Source organism: Puntigrus tetrazona, chromosome 5, assembly GCF_018831695.1.
Source record: "Puntigrus tetrazona isolate hp1 chromosome 5, ASM1883169v1, whole genome shotgun sequence".
NCBI classification, from domain to species: domain Eukaryota; kingdom Metazoa; phylum Chordata; class Actinopteri; order Cypriniformes; family Cyprinidae; genus Puntigrus; species Puntigrus tetrazona.
Genome location: NC_056703.1, coordinates 27184362 through 27210107, shown reverse-complemented (window position 1 = coordinate 27210107; position 25746 = coordinate 27184362). Strand labels below are relative to the sequence as shown.

The 25746-nt window shown below is 35.5% G+C and overlaps 1 protein-coding gene across 20 annotated transcripts in view; it reads right to left on the bottom strand.

Annotated features, from left to right (window-relative positions):
* Positions 1-25746, bottom strand: part of ank1a (ankyrin 1, erythrocytic a) — a 99453-nt gene that overhangs the window by 66174 nt on the left and 7533 nt on the right. For all 20 annotated transcript variants that reach the window (XM_043238814.1, XM_043238818.1, XM_043238829.1 and 17 more), the window contains exon 2: positions 6980-7072. In XM_043238814.1, coding sequence (XP_043094749.1) covers positions 6980-7072 — 93 coding nt within the window. The remainder of the gene's footprint in view (positions 1-6979; positions 7073-25746) is intronic.

The following is a 25746-nucleotide window of genomic DNA, read 5'->3' as shown; positions in this document are numbered from 1 at the left end:
CAACAATTTTCGGCTCTACCAGATGAAAGACTGGCATTGTGAAAAGATCGAAAGTTTCTTGTTATTTATATATTTTCTTGAAAATTATAGCATAATGTTCCAAATAAATGGTATGCTTAAATATTTATATAGAAAAGACCAAAAAAGTTGACCAACTAGAAATTTGCAATATACAGCAATGGAATAAGACTACCTTAATGAGAGTTTTAAGATATTATTAGATTAGATATTAGATAGTAGATTGAAATATCTACTCTTGGGCCTGACACTTAATCATTTAGTTTAGGAATAAGCAGTCGTTTTCTAAATTACTGATTTTAATTGTCACATAAGGCAATATTAGTATTACTTTTTATTCGCCTGCAATGGCCTGAAACCCCAGATTTATTTAACAATCAAAGATAAACTTAGTTTACTCCGTCATTTGCTTACCCGTGTCTTGTTCCAAACTTGAAAAGGAAATGGAAACCTTTTCTTTGGTGTCCCACAGAAGGAAAAAAAAAGTCACAGGTTTGGGTCAACAAGTAAATAAATAATAAATAAATAAAGACTTAGTATTATCGGGCACTAGAGGGCGCCGCATTTGTTAATCGTGACTAGTGCAAGCAGAACTGGAGAGGCTATGTGTATTCTGTGTGTAGCTCCTGCATAGTCCTCATGCTTCCTTTCAAGCCATGTGAGGTAATTGTCTGCAATGCTAGATATGCAATGCTTACATAGTAATGTGTAAATTCTACAATCTTTAATCTAACTGCATTATGTCTTAAACACATCAATTAGAAATCATTGCATAACCATAAAAATATGATAAATAACATTTGAGTTCTTTTCCCCCCTCATATTTACATATCAGGAATGACATCAATCCAACTGCAGTGTAATTTACTGCAAAATCATCACATTAAATTGTTACCCGAATCAACTTTATCCATACTCAAGTAATTAATTTTAACTTTATTTGGGAAATTTCATTAAATCTTGGTGAATAAGGTAGCTACTTAATACATCTAAAGCAGCCAACCTCTCATCAGTCTACTAAATCTACTACCAATGATTTAGATATTACAGATATTACAGAACAGAACCAAATACCACAAAAAGGATCTGCTTCATCTCCACACCAACAGGATCAGTACTTGGATCAAATATACTCTGCCTTCACACCAAATCACTTAGTGAAGTTATCACCTGGAAATGTATTTGTGCATGGATAAATGCCCATCATCTGAAGCGGAATTACTGAAAACCACACTGCTGTTCATCCTGGCCAAGAAACATCCTTGCCAAGACCTCGTCATAGACAACACAGTCATTTCCCCACATAAAGCCAAGATCCTTGGCACCACACTGGATAACGGTCTGTCATATGCATCCCACATACTATCCACATTCAGTGTGCATAAACAACAGGGAACAACATCTCGTCACTGGGACAGTACCCTCAAAAGGATTACATAAGGCACTTTCACACCGTGTAGTTCTAGGAACTAATCAGCAGGGTCCTTCCTAGAGAACCAATTTCTCCCTCTGGTATTTTTCTCATAAAAATATGTACCTCTGGGTACCTTTCTGCAACACAGTTTTTTAAAAAAGTGCCCCTAGATATATTTTTGCCAAGAGACTAGGTCTGGTTGCACTGGCAGCAGAAACTCTAAAGTGGCCGTCTGTTTGATTTGCGAAAATTATAAACAACTTCCTAGTTCCTGTGATGCGAACATGACAAAAAACAGGAACTTTCACTAACAGTTCTAGAAACTTTGGAACAGTTCCTCCGGTGTGAAAGTGCTTTTATTTAACCCTATAAGGTTCGCAGCAGAACCTTAAGAATTTATTTTAATACTACAAACATGAAAGTTTTAGGGGCAGATAAGGTTTTAAGCTGTTTTACATTTAAATGTACAAGTTTGCACAATTTTTGTCTGGCACTACAGAATAAGAACTTTACATATGGTAAAAGCTAAAGAATACTGTATCATCAGCCACTATGTCTGCCGTACTCTTGAGGTTTTGATAAGATAAAAAGATGTCCTAACATCCATCCTTCCTTATACCAGGAAAACAATACAAAAGAGCTTAGGTGGAGTTTGTTGGGTGTAAACATGAAGTAAAAATCCACAATACAACATTTGATTAGTTCAATCTTTGGAATTGTCTGGTGTCTTCAAAGCTGATAGCAAGCAAATTTGTAGTTAATGTCTTCAAAAACATCCTTCATGTTTTCCCCCTTTAGGTCACCATGTTTTGATTCCTATATTGCACTTTCTTCAGTTGATAGTCTTAATGAGCTGTTGCTCATTTAACCCTGGGGTTTCCATTTCTGGTCCTGGAGGTTTTAGTCCAACATACATGTGTTGGAGTTTCTAGTAATCCTGACGACCTTGGATTACTTTGGTTCAGGTCTGTGTCACTGGTTTTAGAGCTAAACTTTGCAGAACAAATGCAGGAATGGTCAACCCAAACCCTTCTTGAGGAGATTATTTGACAAACTGTAGGTGGCCTCTTCTACGCTTCTTTCAGTATCCATTCACTGTTTCTTAAATGAGTGGTATTTCCATTATTGGGACACAAGTGTACAGCAGAATCGATCCTACATTTGGGCCCACTTGGAATCGTGAGGTTTGAGCTGACAAGAATGTTGGAAACGTAGTGAACTTTCAGCTCCTTTCAGGTACTCTGAGAACATCCTGATCCACCTCTTCAGAGCGTATTCCATTCCAAGAGAATAAAGGCTTCAGATGAAGGACCAGTCTGAAGATGAATCAAGGCTAAAAGTGATAAAAAGGCATGAAATCCTTGGTCCTGCTGTCATCTCATCCTTTGTTTAGACATTTTACCACATGCTGCTCTGACAGACAACCACCATCAAATACTCCTTATACTGAACTACAGCAACAACTTCATTAACTATCTCACTCCAGGAGAGATTCTGCAGAATAAAAGCAGTAAAAGGAACTAATGCACAAACATGGGAGGGTCATGCATAGCAACCACTCCTGCCAAGTATCCTGCTAGTTAGCATCCAGTCCATGGAAGTCACATGGGGCCTATTCCAAACCAGGGTTAAATAATGGGATGTTAAAGACTGCAGTATTGTATTCCTGAACATGGTTGACTTCCTTAATCTGGTTCCCTTGATGTTGGATTTTAAGAAGGACATGGATCCTGGAACAGCCTCCTTTGTTACTGCTGGTACAACATTCCCATTATAATCAATTATATCCCTTTTACTTAATTAAAACCATAACCAACCTCAAAAATCTGGGAGAAATTTTCAAGCCAATAACCTCAACCCATATATTAATGCTGAAATCTAATTGCCATCTTGTTTCAAGACCTAAAAGGATAACAATGTAAGAATACATATGTTTGGGTTAGACCACACAGTATAGTCAGTTGATGTATTGTGTGTTCATCACTAGCACTAAATTAAACACATTAAATAAAAGAGGACTTTTTCTTTGCAGTTAGTGTGACAATACAAATATCACTTGCCAAACCTGGTGTGAATAAACCTGTCTCCCCTAAATCTTTCCTGAATGTTATATTTCTGCTGTCCTTGTGAAATCCGTCCATGGATTTGCTCATCCATCAGTTTATCTCTGCTGGTTCTCCTGTCTGTCCATCTATCATCTATCTATCACAATATCTGTGGAATTTTATACCCTTTATGGCCCTTAGATTCTGAACAAATAAAGAAAATGTTGTTATTCTATAAAATTTTGCCTATAAATCTTATTTAAACTAATCTTCAAATGAATTTTAGTAATTCTAGAGAGGAATACAGAGCGCAGTATTCTATAAATATAAAAAAACTAATTTAGCAGTGAGGTTTTGACTTTTGGTTAAGACACTTGTGAAAAAAGAAGCACACTTGGATGTGCGCTTGTAACGTACTAACTTGAGAACACTTTGCAATAATGTAAAATTAAATGTTTACATTTTAAATAATTATGGATTAATTATCCTTTGAGTACTTGAAAGTACAGCAGTACGCTTATTTTGATGTGTGACTTGTATAAGAAACATTTAAAGCACTTGATTTGATTTAAAGTTCATATGAATCTTAATGCACCAAAGACCAAACAAACTTTTTTATTTATTTATTTTATTTGTATTTTTTTTTTACAAACGTGTAATTACTAATGCATTTACATATATTACACTCACATTTAGAATTATGTTTTTCTTGTTTTTTCACAAGATCACTCAGTCACACATTATGTCACTTAAATTCAGCTCTAGTTGGAAGGATTTCTACACAGTACTTTAGTAGGGTACATCAGGTAATACCTGGACTTGTCTGTTTGATATCTTTGGCGGAAGACCAATAAAACAGATTTGGACAGAACAACATCTATCACTTTGCCCTGTTTCTATGCTCACTTTGAAGTGTATTTTTTCAGAGTACACACTGTCTAAAATAATGACTCTTACACAAACACACACAAACATAACAACACCCATACCTCTCACACTGCACACAAAACATAATTACCCAATGAGGGTCAATTACTGGACCTAAGCAAACAGCAAAATCATTTTTGATACACGTGCAAGAAACCATGACATTGACTAATAAATGCCACATTCAATCAGAGCTCATAACAGTATCAGAGAACTTTAAATTGAACACTGACTTTGATAAATCTACCTTATATTTGTGTTAGAAAACAAACACATACACAGGAAAACACAGGGCAGATTCATTTTTGTAAATAATTGAATCATGTCTGTACTGGAAGTGACCAACATTTGATCCAGAAAAATCTTCAGTACATACACCAGTCTATACACCACTTTAGTCACTATCCAGAGACGAGGTGTGAGTTTAAGCACCAATAAAATCGGTGTATTTATTTATTTACTTATGTTAATTATGTCCACCAACTGCACATCCTGTGTTATGCATCTAAAACTATATTAAACAGTTTATTGCTAATTATTATACGGTACATTCAGCTTCTATGATTAACAATATATTAATTCACATTGAACATTTGAAAATTCATACAGCTAAAACACAGGACAACCAGCTACAGGTGGAGAGGAGAAAGAGATAGAGCCAATCTAGTGGATGGGGATTATTGGGAGGCCATGATTGATAAGGGCCAGTGGAGGGAATATGGCCAAAACACCAGTGTTACATCCCTACTCTTTACGATGAGTGCCATGGGATTTTTAATGTCCGCAGAGATTCAGGACCTCAGCTTAATGTCTCATCCGTGGCTTTGTTGATAATAATGGACAAGGTTTCGTTTTGTCTCATCGCTCACTTCCAGTATGGACATCTTTCAGCCTCTAAAAACGTGTCACGCACCATTGCATTTTGTGCATTGTGCTTGTTTGGATAGATAATTTAAGACTAATCTTGAGAAGAGAGGGGTAAGATGTGCCACTTTCTGCCAAATTTCTTCTAAGCAAGGAAAAATTGGAGTTAAAATGGGTCACACTCTTGCTATTAACAAACAATTAACTTTGACTTTTGCCTCAAACTCCTTAATTTGCTGCTTATTAATAGTTAGTGAGGTAATTGTAAGTTTAGGGATGTAGAATATGGTCATACAGAATATGTGCTCTTTAAGTACTAATAAACAGCCAATATTTTATGTTAATAATAGGCACGATTATAAGCAATTGGATATAATTGGTCAATATAGTGTAGTGTTATTATAAAATGAACACGCATTCACCTGTCAGAATCAATCTATTTTTATATTCGAATAGTCATATAAATGTATTTAGAATTGTGTATTTCTATTATTAATTCTAATTGCATTTATAGGCTATGGTGACCCTGAGAGGACAAGGAAATGCACTTTTCTTATTCATATTCTCTCAAATCCATGCAGCTGTCTATGGATTATTTCTACATTTCATTACACAAACATTTTTTGCATCTGTTCTCCATTTAGTGGGGCAGCATTCGCCAGTGACACATCTTACCCCACTCTCAACAACCCTGAGCTCACGACCACAACAAAAAACAACCATTCTTAAAATCTCCCTATGGTTTAGAAGATGACTTGGAAATCCGCCTCAATCCTCCTTTGATTCAGAGAAATACATAGAAAAACTGGAGACTTACCTCAGTCACAGATAGTCAAAGCATTCTTCAAACAGAAACACTAACACTACACTAAACATCAAATCCACGACACAACACGCACACTATGAAATGAGCACCAGCACAACACAAACACACGTACGGCACAGACACAAAAGCACAGATGAAACAAACTGAACCTCACTCACCACTCAGATTCAGCTCTCACGGCACAACATGGACGTGGATGCGGATAGTGTGTAAACATCAACACACGTCAGTGCATGCAGAGGTGTCTGGATACAAATGTGTTCACATGATAAAGTGTTCGTGAGTAACACATGTGAAAAGTACACTTAAGAACCCACAGGTAAAATAGCTTTGTTTGCCTTTTTGTATCCTACCCATACTGTGTATGCAGTTTATGTAATGTTAAGGTGATGTGTTGGTCATTTTTAATTTTTTTGCCCGTGGACTCTTTTATGCTGTGAGTACACTGATAAACGCAAAAATAATCCACACAGCACAAAAACGGAACTCAAAATCAACCAACGCAACCAAAAAATCGTATAAAACGACCAGGTGAAACAAATAATAAACAAAGAAACCAACAACAACTTAAAAAAAATTGTCCGGCCAGAACCACTACCACATCTACCGTCACTTAAAGAAAAAGCCAGCTCAACACCAAACATTAATACGATACTCTCAAATAAAACCACAGTTTTGTTAAACTAAATGTTACATAAACATTTTATGGTGCCAAAATCAAATCACAAGAAAAAAAATGCGGATGAAATTAGAACCACTACACCAAAAACACTAACAACAATGACAGAAGCATATCTAGTGACAGATAATGTCCATATACAATATGTATATGTATATAGATACATATGAGAATAAAAAATTTAGATATATGTTGCAGATATTTACTGTTTCATCATAGTGCCACACTCCCTGGCCATCCGGCAGCTCAGAGCTCACACTATTGTCCTGATCGATTAGCCAGCGATGAACGACGTGGGCCTAAAAGGACACACGACATAAACACAAGAAGCCATTAAATCTTCACACTCTTGAGGTAAAAGGAGAGAACGAGAGACAGATACAGACAGAGCGACAGAGAGAGAGAGACAGCTGGAAGAGAAAAGAGTCCCATCTATTGCTTAACATGAATGAAAGAGCCTACGCTTGAATTAGTCAGGTCATATAATGAGAGAAGGCAGACAAACATGAAAAAGAGAGGCAGAATGAGAGGAAAGTGCAGGAGAACAAAGAGACACAAACAAACCCGGGGGAAATTGATAGCTTAGAGGACATTTCAGATTCTCCAGTTGGTGTCGGTGAAGTACGAGCTGTTTACATCACAAAAAATTCCTTAGAAGTAATCAGTTCAATTGTATGAGAAAGAGTTGAGATCTCAATTGTGTTTTTTTTCTGCTATAGGGTTATTATCTTCCTACTATTACGCAAACTGGGTAGGATTATGAATATTTTTTGGTCTGAAAGATAACAGATATTACGCATTAACACCAGTGAGATGAACATGTCGACAAGCACTTGCGAAACTGCCCGACCCAATGTGATCTCATGTACGTATATGCATGTATTTTACGTAAAATGCAAATTTACATATGTACATATGACATTCTGAGAGCATCCGAAAGGCAAATATTTTACGAATGAGCAACTTTATGTCATGAAAACACTGGATTTTCCAAATAACTGAAAATGTGAGTAAATAAAAAAGGTGAGCAAACGACAATGTATGTTCAGGTTAAGTAACTTTTAAATGCAAACCTCTTAAATTATTTGATAACAGATAACAGAATGTCATTGGATGCGCGAGCAATAGTAGCGTGGCTTTTTTCTTTTGAAAATGAGGTGTATAATCACTCAAAAAGTGCATGTTTAGTTTCAGCTTAGCCTAATGAAGGCTCCACAAAACAACTGTATAACCTTTAGGGACATTATTTTCACATAATATTCAACGCGCTCACACAAAATACGTTCCTCAACAGAAAGTCACTTGAAATACCCAAATTGTCTTACGCTGCAGACTTTAGCAAAGGACAGCCACAGTCAGCCAATAAGGTCAACGAGAGAACGGAACGTGAGGAAGGGATACGAAACAAATGCAATAAAGAAAGGTGGCAGCTTCTCATTCAAATATTTTTAATAGGTTACAAAAAAGAAGGTGAAAGTAGGGATATTTTCTGTATTTGATAACTTTAACTGCTCTAAATAAAAGTGGTGGTTTAAATCTCAAAATCCTGCTGCCCCAAATTCACGCCACCAGTTGAGACAGAAGTTCAAACTGTTTTAAATTCAGCAAAGGTCTTGACAAAACAAGGCAAAAAATAAGTTTCTTCGAAGTCCGATCTAATGAACGTAATTTTCCCGTAATGTCATTTCCTTTTCGTTCCTATAAACTTACCTTCTGTACCTTCTACAAAGGTTGAACCCGGACCACTCCAAATTAGCTTTTTTAAAAATACAAGAAAAAAAAAACTAAAGTTTAAAAATAACACCGGATTTTAGTGTCTAGACTCTATAACTATTATGTGAGCTGTTTCAGAAAAAAAACAGAGTCAGCAACATCTGTTCTACAGAGAACAATACCAAAAGCCCTATGACTACAATTAACACTGTAACACAGACTTCATAAATCATTTCTGTAGTTCAGCTGCTATGTGCTGTGGAGTGATGGGAAATCTGATTCCTTTCTGTCAACCGGTTCTTTCGGACTGTGCTTCCATTGATTTGATTCACTAATGATTCATTAATGTAATCACTCTCATGTAAATGTTGTATACGAAATTATTTAAAATTTTGACCCCTTCATTCAAGTTCTGGGTTCATAAATACAGTCTGAACTATTTCCTCCGTTCAGTGACTGTTGGAGGCACTGAAGCACTGAACCATCACCATTGGATCATAAATTCTGGTATTCGAAAAGGATGTAAAAGTACCATAAAGTGTAATTAAAGTGTTCCATAATATGACTTGTGAATTGTTCCAGGTCTTCAGAAATGTTACTTTATTCCAGAGTCCTGTTCTGCATGTACATACTATGTACTTAATATAGCAATTGTCATAACTGTGTAATAACTATTTACTAACTCCGAACCTAAGCCATTATTTTATACTACCTCATATTTTCTAACTAAACTGCCGATGATTCGACATATCATTTTTTTGAGTAGGATCCACCACTTCATACAGAGTAAGCTTCACATTTGACAGTTTACCACTGCAGAAAATATGGTCATAAAACAGACAGTTGCGGCCCTTGATTGTGATTGGTTGAGCCGTGTTCGAAGCTGTTTTAAAATACTCTACAAACATACACCTTTCTACATGTGTGTTCGTTGCTTGGCAACCACTGTATTACTATCACAACGGTTTCCGAGGAGCTACATTGTTTGGCTAAAGGCTATTATTATTATCCTTATCATTTATTTGCTCTGTTTTATTTTGAAAAAAACCTTATATGGAATAACCGTTTTATAAAAGCAGTAAGCCTTGATTTACAGTGAATCTATAACAGCTAAGGGTTTTTAGGCACTCTGCTTCAAGTCATGCATAACAACTGTAAACCACAGATTCTTGGAGCTTATTGTTTTAATACAACCTATTTCAAAGTTCATCCTACTACACAAGCATACCAAAGACAGTACAGTACAGATGCCTTCTGTATACCTTTTTAGCTAGTGAAAGAGTAAATGAAGATGCAAAAGGTTTATAATAAGAGGATGGGGGAAGGGCTCCGCAGATTTCTTCCTAATGAATAATTCAGTCGTAGAAGCTGCCAGCTTCATGCAGACTTACTGCATCAGCAAACAGTTCAGAAAGCAGAGACCGAGTAGAAAGAAGAGCTGATATAAATCTGCCTTTAGATAATCAAACGTACAAAAGACTTCAGTAGAGCTGGTTCTTAACACTGTAAAAACTGCCTAAATTAACTGGCTTTCAAATAAAACCATCACCTAAATACAATGCTTTTTGCAAAACAAATCTGCTAACACTTTAGATAAGGGTGGACATATTCATATTTACAGATTTCCCACAAATGTACTGCTAGTTAGTAAGGTAGTTGGCAGTGTGCTATAGTGGTAGTGCTTTGTACACTAGTACACTAGTAATATGCATGTTAATAAGCAACTAGTTAGTAGTGAATAGTGTGCATAATCTGAAGGGTTACTAAAAAAATGTATGTGATATATTGGGTAGATAACATTGAGCCAAAATGTTAATGTATTTTCATTCAATGCTTGATTTTCTTTCAAGTGATGCTATCGTGGAGGTGCAGTACCAGTCATTTAGTCTTAGAGTAAAGAAGGGCTATTGAGATTTATACTGTGTCCATGTTTAAATGAACAAACTATTAACTTCAGGACTACAAGTGTTTTTAACAAATTCTGTGTACTGTAAATTCAGGAGATTATTTTATGTCTATTGGCCAGCATCAAGTGACACTCCTCTGTGTTCATATAACACAAGTAAACAATAATTCTACTTTTTTTAAATATGAATCTAAGCTTTCTTAAAGATGAAAGTGCTAAAACCATGCATGTATATATTTAAAATTCTAGGAATTACCTGTAAATGTGTTGAAATAAAGAAATGCATGACAGACTAGTTTAAGGAAACACACCTCTGCCAGATAACTTATGAGATGTTATCCTTATTATTCTTTTATCATCATTCTACAGTTTTTATTCAGCCATTTTCAGCCTTTATACTGGCAATAACATGTTTCAAGCAACATTGCTTCAATCCCAGCAAACATTTACCCAACTATTATCAAAAGTAATACTAAATAAATACACAAATAAAATTTCTTGCGGCCTTACGTGCAGCATTATGAAAATTAGATTACGATGAAGAGCTGCGGCTGCAGCTGCATTAGAGCTAATATTTGCATCACGCTATTGCTATCAATTTATGAAATTAATAGTACACTTTTCCTCAAAACTCTCATGTGAAGTTTGGTCATTTACTGTTGTTAAAATATACTATTAATAGCCTTTTTGTATCACTGCGCAAAATAATTTCAGATGTAACATTCATTATTATAAAATTATCCAAATCTCAAGACAATCACATACAAAGCATAGTCTAATGTAATCGTGTGTTGATTATAATCTGTAGTGGTTGTTGTCATGTTTATATCTGCTTGTGTAAAAGCATTACGACCATTCTTAAGTTGTTAGGTATACATTCTGGGTCTAACACACATTATTAAAAGCATGTACTATAATTTGTTTATATACATTTTTGGGCAGGTTACATTATAAAAGTAACCCAAAAAAACGCAACCCATGCACAGCTCTATAATTTTTCGACTGTATTTTTTAAAAATAGACAAAACTGTGCAGAAAAGTCATGCCAGCAACACTGGTTCACTGCACCCATATCACACAGATAACTTCCGTGCTGAGATGATGGAAGAAAGATTCATTTGCATCAAAAAATATTAACGTATTATTATTATTATTTTTTTTGATTAATTGCATTGTTTCAAACACTAACATTGACAGCAGTAATATTATATATATATATATATATATATATATATATAAAATAAATAATAATAGCAATGTAGAAGTTTAAGTTTCTGCCTCCTGTCAGTGTACATTATATTAAAAAAAATTCTCAATATATGCATGCATGTGTATGTGTATGTATTTATTTATTTATTTTATATAAGGGAAACCCTGCAATTACGCACCACAAATTATATTATTTACGCTAATGCTGACTTTAATACACAAAAAATAACAATATATGTGCAAAAAATATATATAGGACCTACTATGACATTTCTATAAAAAGGATTTTTTACACAGAATTAGCTGTATAATCCAAACAGAGCAGATGGTTCTGTTAGAAGAAAAAAAGAGTTGCTGACAGAGGATGAGAGGAATTTCCTACAGCAGTTGTTTATAGTTTATCAGTGACTTACAGAGGCGCGCTTACCCTCCCCGACATTCTAATAGAGCTCTCACGCTCTTTTTTTTTTTTTTTTTTTACATGAGGGAAGCCCGTCTTTTTCCAAACTATTTTTATCAGGCAGGGCATTAGCATGATAAAACATTGGCAGAAGAATAGACAGTAACAAAGAACCAATGCACAGATTTTCAGAGCCTATTTTCATCTTTCCTTCCCATTTTGCATGAGAGGCCTGGGTATTATTCATGTCAGAGCATCATAATTGCCTTTCAAACCACCTCTTTTGTGTTCACTCTTGAGTCTTAGCAAACGCCTTTTCAGTCTCACTCTCTCTCTCTCTCTCTTTCACAGAGACACACACACACACACACACACACACACACACACTCACTCTTTCTTTTATATTCACATAAACACACATTGTACACACGCACATAACTCTATAAAATACATTTTTAAAAAATAGTATTAGTGATTGATATGACTATGGTCTAATCCTAAAAAAAGAGTGTGCTTAATTATATTAAATATATACTTTAAATCTCGCATAAATGTGCTCGCATATAATATAATATTAATGAATTATAAGTCACTTTCATTACTAAGTTTCTTAACATATGCATTTCTTAATAATGTCTAATGTTTTCCTTAATGTACAATTCAAATAGTTGTGTATTAATAATCTTACGTCATGCATTAAAAAGTACAGATATTTTGATGTATTGGCTAACATACTGGATTTTGTTTGATATTATACTACAAGGCTGTTGAATGCTTCAATCTAATTGCTGAATGAATGCGTTGGAAATATTTAGGGAAATCCATGGCTAAAGTAGTTCTTAACCGGCAAATAATTAAGTTTAGCGGTCTTACAACAGAAAAAATACCACAAAGCATATAAATACACACAAAGACATGCAAACAATGTGTGCAGGGATTATAAAAGCTGCTTCTTGGCTTACACATATTAAGCAAACACTGGACACACACAACTGGGATTAATCTACCACATATGTCCAAGCTATTGTAACTCAAACATATGCACCATTAACTTACCAAAAGCATGAAATACTGAACGTTATTAAATACGATACATTATGTGGTTGCTAGGGTGTTCCAGGTGGCAGTTAACTTTTTCAAACCAAAAATGCCTATTCCAATCTCAGTGATACTCTGCTCTCTAGGGAACATATCCCACCTTCAATGCGCATTTGAGGTTTTTTTTTCCATTGCGTCTCACACCAAGTGTAAATCTGAGAGCTTAATAGCGCAGAAGACAGATGATCTATGTGTTACACCATAGTATACACATTTTGTATTCAAGATAAGCAGCAACACAGACAATAATACTTGCATAGGTATAATAATAATTTCTCTAAATAAAACTGCCAAACACATCCCTATCTAAGCATTTCCCGCAGTTCTTTTGACCTTGCTGACACGGCCTGCATGTATATGAAGAGCATTTCGAGCCATCCTAAAGCCCATCCATCAGCTGTTCTCCTCTTACCGTTATTCCCTCCATGGATTACACACACAACGCATGCTGAAACACACACACACACACACTTACTTTTCCACACAACTTATTTTCACACTCTAAATAGGATAAAAGAGTCATAGCAACATTGCATTAAAGCTTTGGCACCAACTAAACGCTTTTGCTGACATGAATTCTACATCTAAACGCAAAGATGTGACAATTTTTACTTTCGCTCCTACACAAATATCTATATCTACTTTTTACATTTTAAGGCTCACTGCATGCTTCTTCAACCCAATACAATACAGAAAACACGGCCCCCTATTAGTGTATAATTTCCTGGCTATCAAGAACCGTAGACATAGGCTACCGAAATAGCTAACATTATGGGACACATATATGTGTATAGGTAGATGCCACATTCAATGGCTCCAGACACAACATGTCGGCCATCTCTGAATGATCAATGTGTCGTCACTCACAACAAAACTCAAGTTTTAAAATGTCACAGCATTTTAAAACAACATATTGTCAGAATTGCGTGTTTACTGTATCGACCTTTCGTCATGTAAAATGTCTCTATCTGCGTTTTATTCAGCTACAGGGATAACTGGATGCCTTTGTCCATAGTAGGGATTTCCTGTAAAGTCTAAAATAATATAACAGTACTTCTGTGAGTCTGGCTTGTGGAGTTTCTGCACAAAGACGATCTCTTGAGTATGAATGAAACATGACATTCAGACAACAACACCTTGGACAAAAAACAGCAGAAACTGTTGGAATCAGAATCCTAGTGAAAAACAGCACATAGATCAAAACTGCCTAATGTCACCGAATGGAAAGACGACCCAGAAAGTGGTCTAGAAACGTGAAGCTTTGAGGGTGTTTTTGATCGTTTAGATCTTTAACAAAATCGAGCATGAAGGTAGAATAAAATGTTCTTTGTTTTGTTTAAAAGCAGAAATTCTGCTCTTTCTTTTGACGTATTGCATGTTTAGATATAGAAATTTGGTGAAAATGAATGTATAGCCTTTTTACTCCTGGAATCTGACTTGCAGCACAATAAAAAGATGTGTTGTTACTGTCACCATACATTCTATGCAGTACTTTCTAAGTCCTCATTATGTCATATACGCAAGGCTCAGGCTCATATGCATTTCTGTGCTGTTTACATTTAATGACTTTCTACTAAGCTGCTGGTGTTTTTCTGTCTCTAATGTTCATTCCACCAGCAGTGAATTGTATTTATAGATACATTTTTGGAGTTTTGTAGAAAAAAAACATAGCCTGTGTTGCATACAGCATATGTCTGAATAAACAATTGGACCGATTCAATGCCACTAATGCTCTTTTTAATGCATTTATCATGTTTAAATGCATTCAGCATTCTGCAGACTCATGAATAAGTAGAATTAAAAATAATCTGGATTTAGAAGCGGTTCTGAAGCAGATACAGTAGTGCATGGTGTCACAGACGTACTCTCTTGTTACATACGGCATATCGATGCATATTAATGTCCTCTGCGCTGCAGCTATTTTAGACCACTGCAGTGAACACAAACTACATACATGCTTATCAGCATTTTTCTGGTCACCACTGAGACCATTATCACGCGGATACTCACACACACACATGTGTGAAACACTCTACACACCTGAATACAATACAATACCGATGAATATTTACTTCCTGATGTATCGAGCAGTTCATGTCCAGCCAGAGGGATGGATCTGATTACCATGCTGACAAACACAATCAGCAATTTTCAGTGAGCAACCTCCCCTACCACACACACACACATACACACACACATTGGTTGGTTATACACATTTTACCCAACCATAAATTATTTAATACATTTGTTTCTGCAATGTGATCAATAATTCTCCATTTGTACATTGATGAATCTTCTCTCAGTCATGTCTGCATTACTTGTCACAATTAAGAAGATTTCCTTCTGAAATTCTTATTATTGTAATATAATGACAACTGAATAAACACATATAAAGTAATAGCATGCAGTAGCTCATATAAGTTGGTGGGAAACATTTGGGTTCATATTGAAAATTAAATACACTTCAGCACTCAAGGCAAATATTAGGTTTTGCATTATTATAGGTCTTCTTAGTTTCTCTAAATGTGTGTGTGTGTGTATATATATATATATATATATATATATACAATTATACAAGTACAATTCTTTTAAGAAAATACATTTTGAAGTACACTACAAGCGTGCATTCAATGCAATTAATTAATTAATTTCTTTTTAAGGGGCAAAATGTAAGACATTTATGACTGATGAAACGTTTTTTCCTAACAGTCTCAAAAAAAAAAAGTTTCAAATCACTCTTGATGAAACTGTTGAGATATGAGATCTTTAAAGATGTTCCGAGACTTCATCTTCATGACACTGTAGTGTTCAGATGACCAGCGCTGTCAGCTTTAAAGTAGGAACTGCTGACAGAGTTGAAGTAAGTGAGGAAGTACACTGTGAGTGAGTTTAGCTCTGAATTAATAATAAATAAGCACTATCGCTCTCCTTTTCCTCCTTCTCAAACATGATGTCTGAAAAATTCATGTACCAGTCAGGTCCACTTATGTGAAACACTGCAGATTTACACTGAAGACTATCGCTGTCCATTTTTTCTCAAATCAAAACAACATTCATTTAAATTAATTAATTAATTCGAGCAATTTTCATTTAAAATATTAAAGTTTTAGTAATAGTATATACTAGGGGTGTAACGATTCGTGTATCATGTATCGTATGATTCGTGGTCATTTTCCAAATCATCAAAGTGATCATCTTTATCCCCTTGTTAGTGTGGCCTTTATTGTCATTATTTAGAATGCACTTGTCGCAGGGAGCGATGTAATTTCCTCTTCATCATCAGCTGGGATGTTCCCATGACAACGAATGCAGCACGGTGTGCGTCAGCAGATTCGTTAAGGGACAGATGCACTGCATAACATTTTATTTTATATATAATATTTTTTATGCATATTAGTTTTTATGTATTAGCATATTTATTTAAAAAGAGATTCATGACATTAAAACAGCGATCGTTGTCATGGGAACATCCCAGTTGAAGATAATGAGGAAATGACTAAAATATCTCTCTTTTTTACGGTGCAGAACCAGATGAGGAGAATACATGTTGAAATTTATTAGATTTTGATTATATTTTAATGCTGTTACATGTCAAATTTAAAAGAGTTTCTGTTTTCATTGGTCTGATGACTGCTCAATGCCAATGACAAATAATATCTTAATAGTTCATTAAATCAAGTTCTTCATCTGCTATTTATGCTGAAATAGATAAGATTAATTGTTTCCGAGCTCACCACTCCATTTACGGGTGAGTTCTAAATTAATTTTTGATTATTGGTTGTTGGCAAAATCTCCAACTAAACCGTTACCTGATGACGCACTGGACTTATAAACAGTCACACAAGTACATGCAGATCACAGATATTGACTGAAAAGTGCTGGAGAAATTTTGTGGCGTCAACATCTTACTCATTTGTCGACATTCAGGGCTGTTAATGGTGTTTTGAATGGCTGCCAATACCTTAAGGAGCCACTGCGCATAGATGCCAGCAATATCTGCCTCACTTCTCCTTCTGTTCTTCCATATGCATTGCTGCGCTTTCTAATTAATAACGCATACACCTATGCCTTTGGGGATGATAGCTTTGTAAATCATTACATCATTTTCAACGCCCAAAGTCTTGGTGTCAATAATGGTCAATGCTGGAGGTTACCACTTCTAGCATGGCATACAAAATTCTAGGTGCCAACTATCAGCTTCTCATCATAAAATAGGGTTAATAATACACATGCAGTGTTGTTTTTTTCAACCATTGTGAACAAAATGCGACATCTAGCAGCGATAACATTATTATATTGTGACTTTAAGGTCCTAAATGCAACTATTTTTGTACCTAGTTTCCAGAATAAGACCCTGGACACTTTTTTAAACTTTATGAACTGCATTCAATAGGAAATTTATATTTAAATCTGGTTGTCTCATTTGGGTAGAAGCTAAGAATGGACCATTATGCAGCGCAATGGAGGGATGCCAATAATCTGTGACACATGCAAAATACTGTCCATCTGTTTGTGCTATTTTTGAGGGCTTACCTTTACATTACAATACTCCATTTGTGATCATGTCAAAGATAAGCTTCTTTAGATCAACAATCTCCTGACCTTTGATGCAATACATGGTGCTAAATAATTCAAGATATTCAATTAATTCATTTATAGCTGCTGAAATGTTATAGTGTGCTACTTATTTGTCCCAAAACAGTATTGTTTATTAAGGTGTTACAGTGTTAATATTTCTATAGATCCGTGGTTTTGTTAACACATGGTTCAAAATATTATAGAATACAGCAAGTATTTGTGCATTTAATTTATTTTTGTCCATTACAAATAAATGAACATTGCATCCAAACTTTGTTTGAGCCAAGAAAGTTGGCTCGAATGTTTTCACTCTAAATGAATAGAGAAATCCATAGCTCTACATAATTTATGGCACCACATAAAATGATTGCAGTTTTGATCACTGGAATAGTGGCAAAGAGTTATTCATTAAATAACTATTAACTATTTTAATAAATTGTCTCTTAAGCCTGTGGTCGTTTGCAAAATTCACATTTACTGGTAAAAATTAAAAGAAATAGTGCAAAAATAACGTGGTATTATTATATTAAACACTAAAATCTAGGCTTAGCGAAAAAAAACCCCAACTATTCTTTAGTTTTATTGATCTGTTTGTTTGTTTTATTTAACATTTTAACTATTTACACTCACCACACATTTTTTTTCCAGATCATTTGGTACTTCTCCATTTGTACTTAAATTTGAACTTCAGTTTCTGTGCTGCATGCAAATTCAACAGAGCTCACGTCAACAAAAGCAACAAATATGCTCTAGACTTTAATTATAATAAAGTGATTTTAAGGTCAAAGACCACAAAAGTTGCAGAGTAAAATGTGTGGCTTCAACAATGGCCTGCCCAGCTGTGTCTGGATTGTACAGATTGTAATCCATTGTGAAGGCGTTTTCTGATAGCTTTCCAATCAAAGCAAATGCATGAAGTGGCCAAGCATAAAGAGACCCTTATTTTAATGTACAGAGCTATTTTCTGTCTCATCTAACCCCATAAATTGAATTATGTTTGTGTAATAATGTAGTTAGGTTGATTTAATGGCGTTCTTTTTCAGCATAGATGCATACAGAAGGATTTCTGAAATGCCAATGTTTTTATTCTTCTGTTGTCTTTTCACATGCATCTAGTCATTAATATTCAACGCTGTTCAGCCACTTTTAGAGTTTATTGTTTGTTAGGACCTATTTGATATAACTTTATTTTCCAATAATTCATATATTTGGAGCTTGAAGTTCAGTCTCTTTTAAATCCAATTAGACTTAAAGTGTTACTTTTAGAAACCCCTATATTTACTTCCAAAGAAGAGTTCACCCAAAGATGAAAATTATAGCATATTTTACTCATCCCCAAGCCATCCAGGTATATAAGACTTTCTTCTTTTAGACGAACACAGTCTGAGTTTTTAAAAAAAATTATCCTGGCTCTTTCAAGCTTGGTAATGCTGGTGTATGGTGACCGCGATTTTAAAGCTCCGTAAATCAGATATATCCACAAGTTCTAACAAGTGCTGTTAGAAGTCAGCCAAGAAGCCAGAACTCGACACTCTCATGGATGGGCATGCAGTTAAATTATCATTTTAAAAGTAGAAATATTTTTGCTACAGAAATCCATCGATCTGCTTCAGAGAACATGTGATTACCCCCTAAAGGCCGATGCAGTACTTACAGAAATGTCTGATTTATGGAGCTTCAAAATCATGGCCTTCATCCACCAGCTTGTAAGAGCCAGGATAAATTTTTTAAAACTGTGTTCATCTGAAAGAAGAAAGTCATATACATCTAGGATGGCTGGGGATGAATAAAATATGCCATAATTAAAATTTTTGGGTCAACTATTCCTTTAAAACACAGGTTCCTGTAACTCCACTAAACTTTTCCATTTTCACAATTCGCCCCCTTAATTCTATTTGTTGCTTCAAGCCACCCGCTCATGTAGCTATGTTAACTGCGGTTGGAGGATATAAAGATAATACAATAATTTTCAATTATTGTAAATTTGAAATCTGAAGTTAAAAAGTTAAACCTGCAATAGGAACAAGTTACTAAGAGAGGAAGGCAGAAAAAGAGTGAAGAGGACAGAGATAAAGTTGCTCGCATTTCAGCAATTCAGCAGAAAATGGAATCACATAGAGCCAGCAAAAATTAAGATGTAGGGAGGGGAGCTGGGGGAGAGAAAGAAGGAAAGAGAAGAAAACACACCAAATATGGACACCGCATATGTTCAGTTTATAGTTAGAATCAAATGTAATGCTTAATATCTGCAGATATGCTTGTTCACAGTACGACAATAGCTCACAGTGATCACAACGGCATAATAGTGAGCTCATTTCTGTCTGATTTAACCAATAAAAAGTAGTTGGTTGGTTTAAACATATGTATATAGGTCAGTCAGGTTAGATAATGTTTTTTCTTATTTTAGGTATATTATTATAGATATATTTTTTGAGTGTACAAGCCTAAACTAGTAGCCTAACCTAGTTATAACCCTTTAACTAACACATTATGTAGGAAATATGTAATCCAAAACAGTTCTCCTTTGCTTCTTAAAAGAAATTTGAATACTTAAGTTGTGAGTTTACATTACCAAATAGCCGTGATTTTATGTCTTTAGATAAAATCATTTGAGAAGATTAATTCAGTGCGCTCAGCACATATATATTATTAATTCACAATATCTCATACCAAAAGTGACTGATTCAGGCCTAGCTATTGTAAAGCAGAGAACAAATTAATTGCGGCAACAAATAAGCCTTGTTTATATTCTGCAAGCAGCAACAGAAAATTCAAAAAATCAATGATTTTTTATCCTATTTCATTTTCACTTGAATAGGAAAAGCACAAATACATATCCATCACAAAAATACTCTAACCTTCACCCAGGTTAATGTTCATGCTGAGCCAGATGCTCAGTCTGAGGGGGTGAATGCCAGCTTGTCATGGTACAAGGACACCGGAGGACATTTACACATCCTAATGCATAAAAATATTGGCTTTAAGAGCCACATTGTAGACCGAGAATATATCAAGCAGGTTGAGTCGATAGATTAAACATTAACACACATATATGCACAAGCATGCAACCACAAACAGATCCATCAAGTTGCATGGCCTCTCCAGCTCCAGCATGAATCCACCTGTGAGGCAGCAGCGCGACTGACGTAAGCAAGTGCCTTGCACCGATCAAAAGCAGTGTGAGGCACAGAGATATCACCAGGACCATCTGGAGACAAACCTACTACTCCTATAAATGGACACAGAAGATTTGTAGGGATGGAGCTGGTTCATTTACCAAGGCAAGACTGTGGGGAATGTGAGGCTGTAGATCGGAACTGCCAGGTAATAAAATAACAGTTCTGAGTGTTAACTTAGTATTAGTACTCTTTAATCATTAGTGGTAATTGTTAACGAAACCATCGATATTGGAGTTGCTCTTTCTTAGGATTGGCGATTTGGGCACTTTTTCCTATTTAAAACATGACTGTTCTATAGTTACACTGTGTACTAAGACAGACGGAAAATGAAAAGTTAGGGTAGAAACTATGCCTACAGCAGGCGCAATCTTATTAACATTTATCAATTTCAGACATTGTGTAATATGCCTTAAATGAGAGTATAGTTCCTAAATATATATCCGCATAAAAAAATTTCCGTCTGTCTTAGTACACGATGTAACAAAGAAAAATCTAGTTTTAATCTAGTTTTATATAAAACATTTTTTTGAGTGTGATGCTACTGGTCTAATCGGATTCAATGGTCTATGCTAAGCTACAGCTAAAAGTGCTACCGTCGGACTCAGAGGTTGTCTGAATGGATTCAAAAACAGTAAAACTTAACTGTTTAGCCTTTTTTTTTAAAGTGGCGTGTTCCTTTAACCCAAATGACGAAACTTTAGCATGTAACTAACCCTACAGTGTATGCTTGATATATATCTAATATGCAATTATATAGTTTGGCCGCTTAATATTTTTGTTGAAATCAGTATTGTTTTATTTAAAAGTTCAAAATGAATTAATTATTTTATCCAGTTATTTACTCATGCACTATTAACTATGACTTTTCCCTCAATAAATTCCTACTTTGCTGCTTATTAATAGTTAGTAAGTTAGTTGTTAAGTTTAAGCATTGGGTGGGATTAGAGATGTAGAATAAGGTCATGTAGAATAAGGCATTAATATGTGCTTAGTTACTACTAATTAATGGCTAATATTCTAGTCATATAGCTAATAATCAACTATTTAAGTCACCTTTTTGTCATTTTGAACATTGATAATGTTCAAATGAAAGCACTTCTGTTTTAAATAAATTATGTTCTTTAAAAAAAATTACTTGATGCATGTTTCTTGATTTATGAAGGATCATGTGACACTAAACAGCGGAGAAATCACATCACAGAAATAAATGACATCTATTTTAAGCTGTACATTAAAGCATGTACGATAATGGGGGACCCAAGGCTGCATCAAAGACAGTGAGTAGCCATTAAGCCCAGCCCAGCAACCATTCAGTACGCCCTAGCAATCGCATAGCAACATGTAAAGAGAAATGCTCAGAACACCTTAGCAAACTGCATAGTAACACCCTGGCAACCATCCAGAACTCCCTGCCATTGTGCACAGGCAAGCACACATTTTCTTAAGAACACACAAAAACCTAGTTATTGTATTTTCTTTCAATTTAAACCAGCTAGTAATTTTTTTGAGGAATATTGCTGTTAGTTGTATTTCAACGTTAATTAAGACCATTCTGCCTTAAATACATCTAAAGCTTTCATTTTGAGCCTAGTTGTGTGCATAAGTTGAAAATTGATGCCAAGCGGAAGATACATTGCAAGTTCAAAGCATATTTTAACACACGGCAGGAGGCAGATTTGTTAAGTGTCAACCTCATGTACAAGCAGCAGATCAATTTCACTGCAGACACGGCAGCTGGAGAGGAAAGCACTGCGTTTACCTTCAGGGAATCCATTATCTGCATCGTATGTTAGGATAAGGCAGGGTGGGGAAATCTGAGAGAAGTCAGTGAAGCACTAGCATGAATCAAGTCCTTTTGTAAGAACGTTTTTGGTGGATACTGCCTTCTTGACAGAGATGATGAGAACACTGAAGGAGCTTCACTATTTCTTCTAAAGAAACTTCAGTAAAAAGGAAAATATATGCGTGTCTTTGTGTGTGCCGTGTTTTATTTAACTTGAAAAGTTTCCAACTTCCTACTCATAAAATTGAATGCGCTTCCAACTTGGCCTGAAACTTCACATTTCTGAGATTAGCATAAAGGACGGTGCCATCGTGGTTATTGATGTTCTTTCGCTTTTGTGCAAATCAAATTAAACAGCGCGGAAAAATTTCAGTGTTTAATTATAAACCGTTTGCAGATATCAATGAGATATCAAGGAGAAAGGCAATATGCCCAAAATCATGATATATGCATTTTATTTCACAGTGACAATGAATCGCAATTGTTTAACTTTTGTTTTCGATATCAAAATGTTTGATAAAATGAAACATTTCAGAAATCTGTTTTGTTAATCTGACACTTCTGAATCAGCAGCTGTAAGTGTGTGTTATTAAGTATTTGCAATTGAATTCAAATGTGTTTTGTGCTCACGAGGTTCAGGCCATTGAAATGAATGGGTGTCATAGTGCAGCACATTTCGCATCCTGAAATCAGATGACTAGATGGCTAGTTCACTTGCTATTTGGAACGTTGCCAGCATGTCCAGTGTCTAATACGCATATCTACACATGACAATAATGGCCCTCTAGTTTGGGCCTCCCCTTCTTTTCTAGGGACTTTGGCTTGTAAGGGCCAAGAATCTAGAATCTATTCTTTGCTCTTAGGTGACTCATAGTGACCTACAGAATACACAGTGTCTCTTTCTCAGATGCAGATATGCATGGTTGAATGCGTAATCTGAGATGTTCGCCGCATGTTTTGCATCAGATAGAATGAGGAGAATAAATGATGAAATGATGTGTTCTTTTTGTGTGCGTTTTGAATAAGAATAACAAAGAGAGATAAAGTTTAATGTTCTTTTATGTACAGATTTGTAGGGGATTCTCTTATCTCTTATGCAAATCTTTAAGATTGCATATGCTGTTCAAGTGTGTACATTTGTCTACATTTAAATGCATGAGTTAGGCTAACAATAACTTAAAAAATGAACTGATATTAAGAAGTAACCTCTGAGACTTCACTAGAGACTTAACAGAACATGAAAAGGTAAATTCTGCATTAAAAAAGTAAACATTATCATCATTTATTGAAAAAGTTTCAGAGTGGTCAGTTGGATTGTGGATGATGATTTTAGTCGCCCTCTGAAAGCAAAATCAGGTGTGAGATGGATTTACTTTACCTTTTACTTTATAGGAAACAGGCAGATGATACAGCAGAATCTCTTTTTTCAGTCTTTAGGGTCAGATTAAGTTGCATGTGAGGTCAGCACTGTGGTTAATTCAACAATAAATGCTACTGAAGAAGGTCAGGATCGGACATTTGCAGGGGCGCCATTACTGTTTCTGGGCTCCTTAGACAGTATGTTGGAGGCAGTTGGGAAGGGGGGTTACGGGGTTAGTGTAATGGGGAGATTGGTTTTGGTGCCTCCACCTCGGTAGAAATCATGGGCCGCGGCAATACAAATCAGTGATTTTTAACGAATGTCGAAGACTGATAGGGACGAAATTCTTTAAACTTTTAACGTTTTATGTAAATATAGTTTCAAACCCAGCAATTTCATTGGCTGATGTAAAGTACATTTAGTCACATTAACATAATTTAATGCATTTTATTTTAAGTATGTTGCCCCTACACTCATCTTGCACAAGCCCCTTTGCAAGAACCACTGATTGTTTTACAGTTGAAATAGAAACTGATGAGAAGGAAAAACAATAAACTACCAATGAGAATAAACAGCCACGCAGATGTATACATGTGCGAGGGGTTTAGTAAGAGACAAATAAATACAAAGACATTTTTTCATCTTCTGGAGAGAAATATTGCATACACTGAATAAAGATTTAAATTTCTAATGCACATGTTGAGCACCTTTACGCCAAGTGTGCCTCACACGTACCGAACTGTGAAGCCGAAACATTTTGATCGCCCTCTGGTGGCCGGCTACAAAATAGCTCTTAACCTTGCATGCAAACGAATGGGACGTAAACCAATCTAAAAAATCGAATTACCCTCCAAAAAGTGTCATTGTAGGTAGCTCATCTTACACTGATGTATGTTCAAGTTTTTGGACACACTTTAAAAATTCACGGACAGATTTACTCTTTTACAGCAAATTAGCGTAATAGTGCTAGTCGGCGTTAAATAATAGCAAAAAATACTAATCAATTGACTACAGCAAGCCTTTGCAAGTCATGTTGCATGATAATCTCCAACAGCAGCTGGTTCCCATACTCAAATGCAATATATTTTGCAACGCTACGAGTAAGTGTTCGAATCAAAACTGAAGCATACTTTGGGTTTTACAGTAAAGCAAATGTTTTACTCATGTTTTATGTTAATAATGTTTCACAAAATGTTTCATTACTTTAACAAATATATCTGGAACTACAGCACTGTGACCATAAGCAGATGCTGAAGAAAGTGTTAAATGATGAATTCTTCACACCAGTCGCAGTATTATTCTCCACTCCCCTCCTCCACCATGCCTGTCTCCTGTTAGCGTCAGACCCATGACGATCTGTTTTGGTCATTCTAATCTCTGTGTTCTTAATGCAGAGCTTTATGAAAGGACTGGCATATCAGAATACCATTTCTAAGGAGGGATTATTATTCCCTGGCAGATGGAGTCAGAGGGGGTTGAGAGGGAGACAGATACAAGACGACATGGGTGAAATTGTCATGATGTACAATATAAAAGTGGATCCAGACGATGTTAATGAAGCTACTTTATAAATGGGCCTCGCCAAGCTACAAGCTACTCATAATTTTAAGTAGCTGCTCCTTTAAACACCCCCCAACCCCCACCCCCCCACCCGATTTTAAATGACAAGCTGCAAGTATAGCTCAGTATGCTAAAGGTACTTGGTTCACAGCAAAAAAAAAAAAAATTAGATCATAATTTTCAGTTA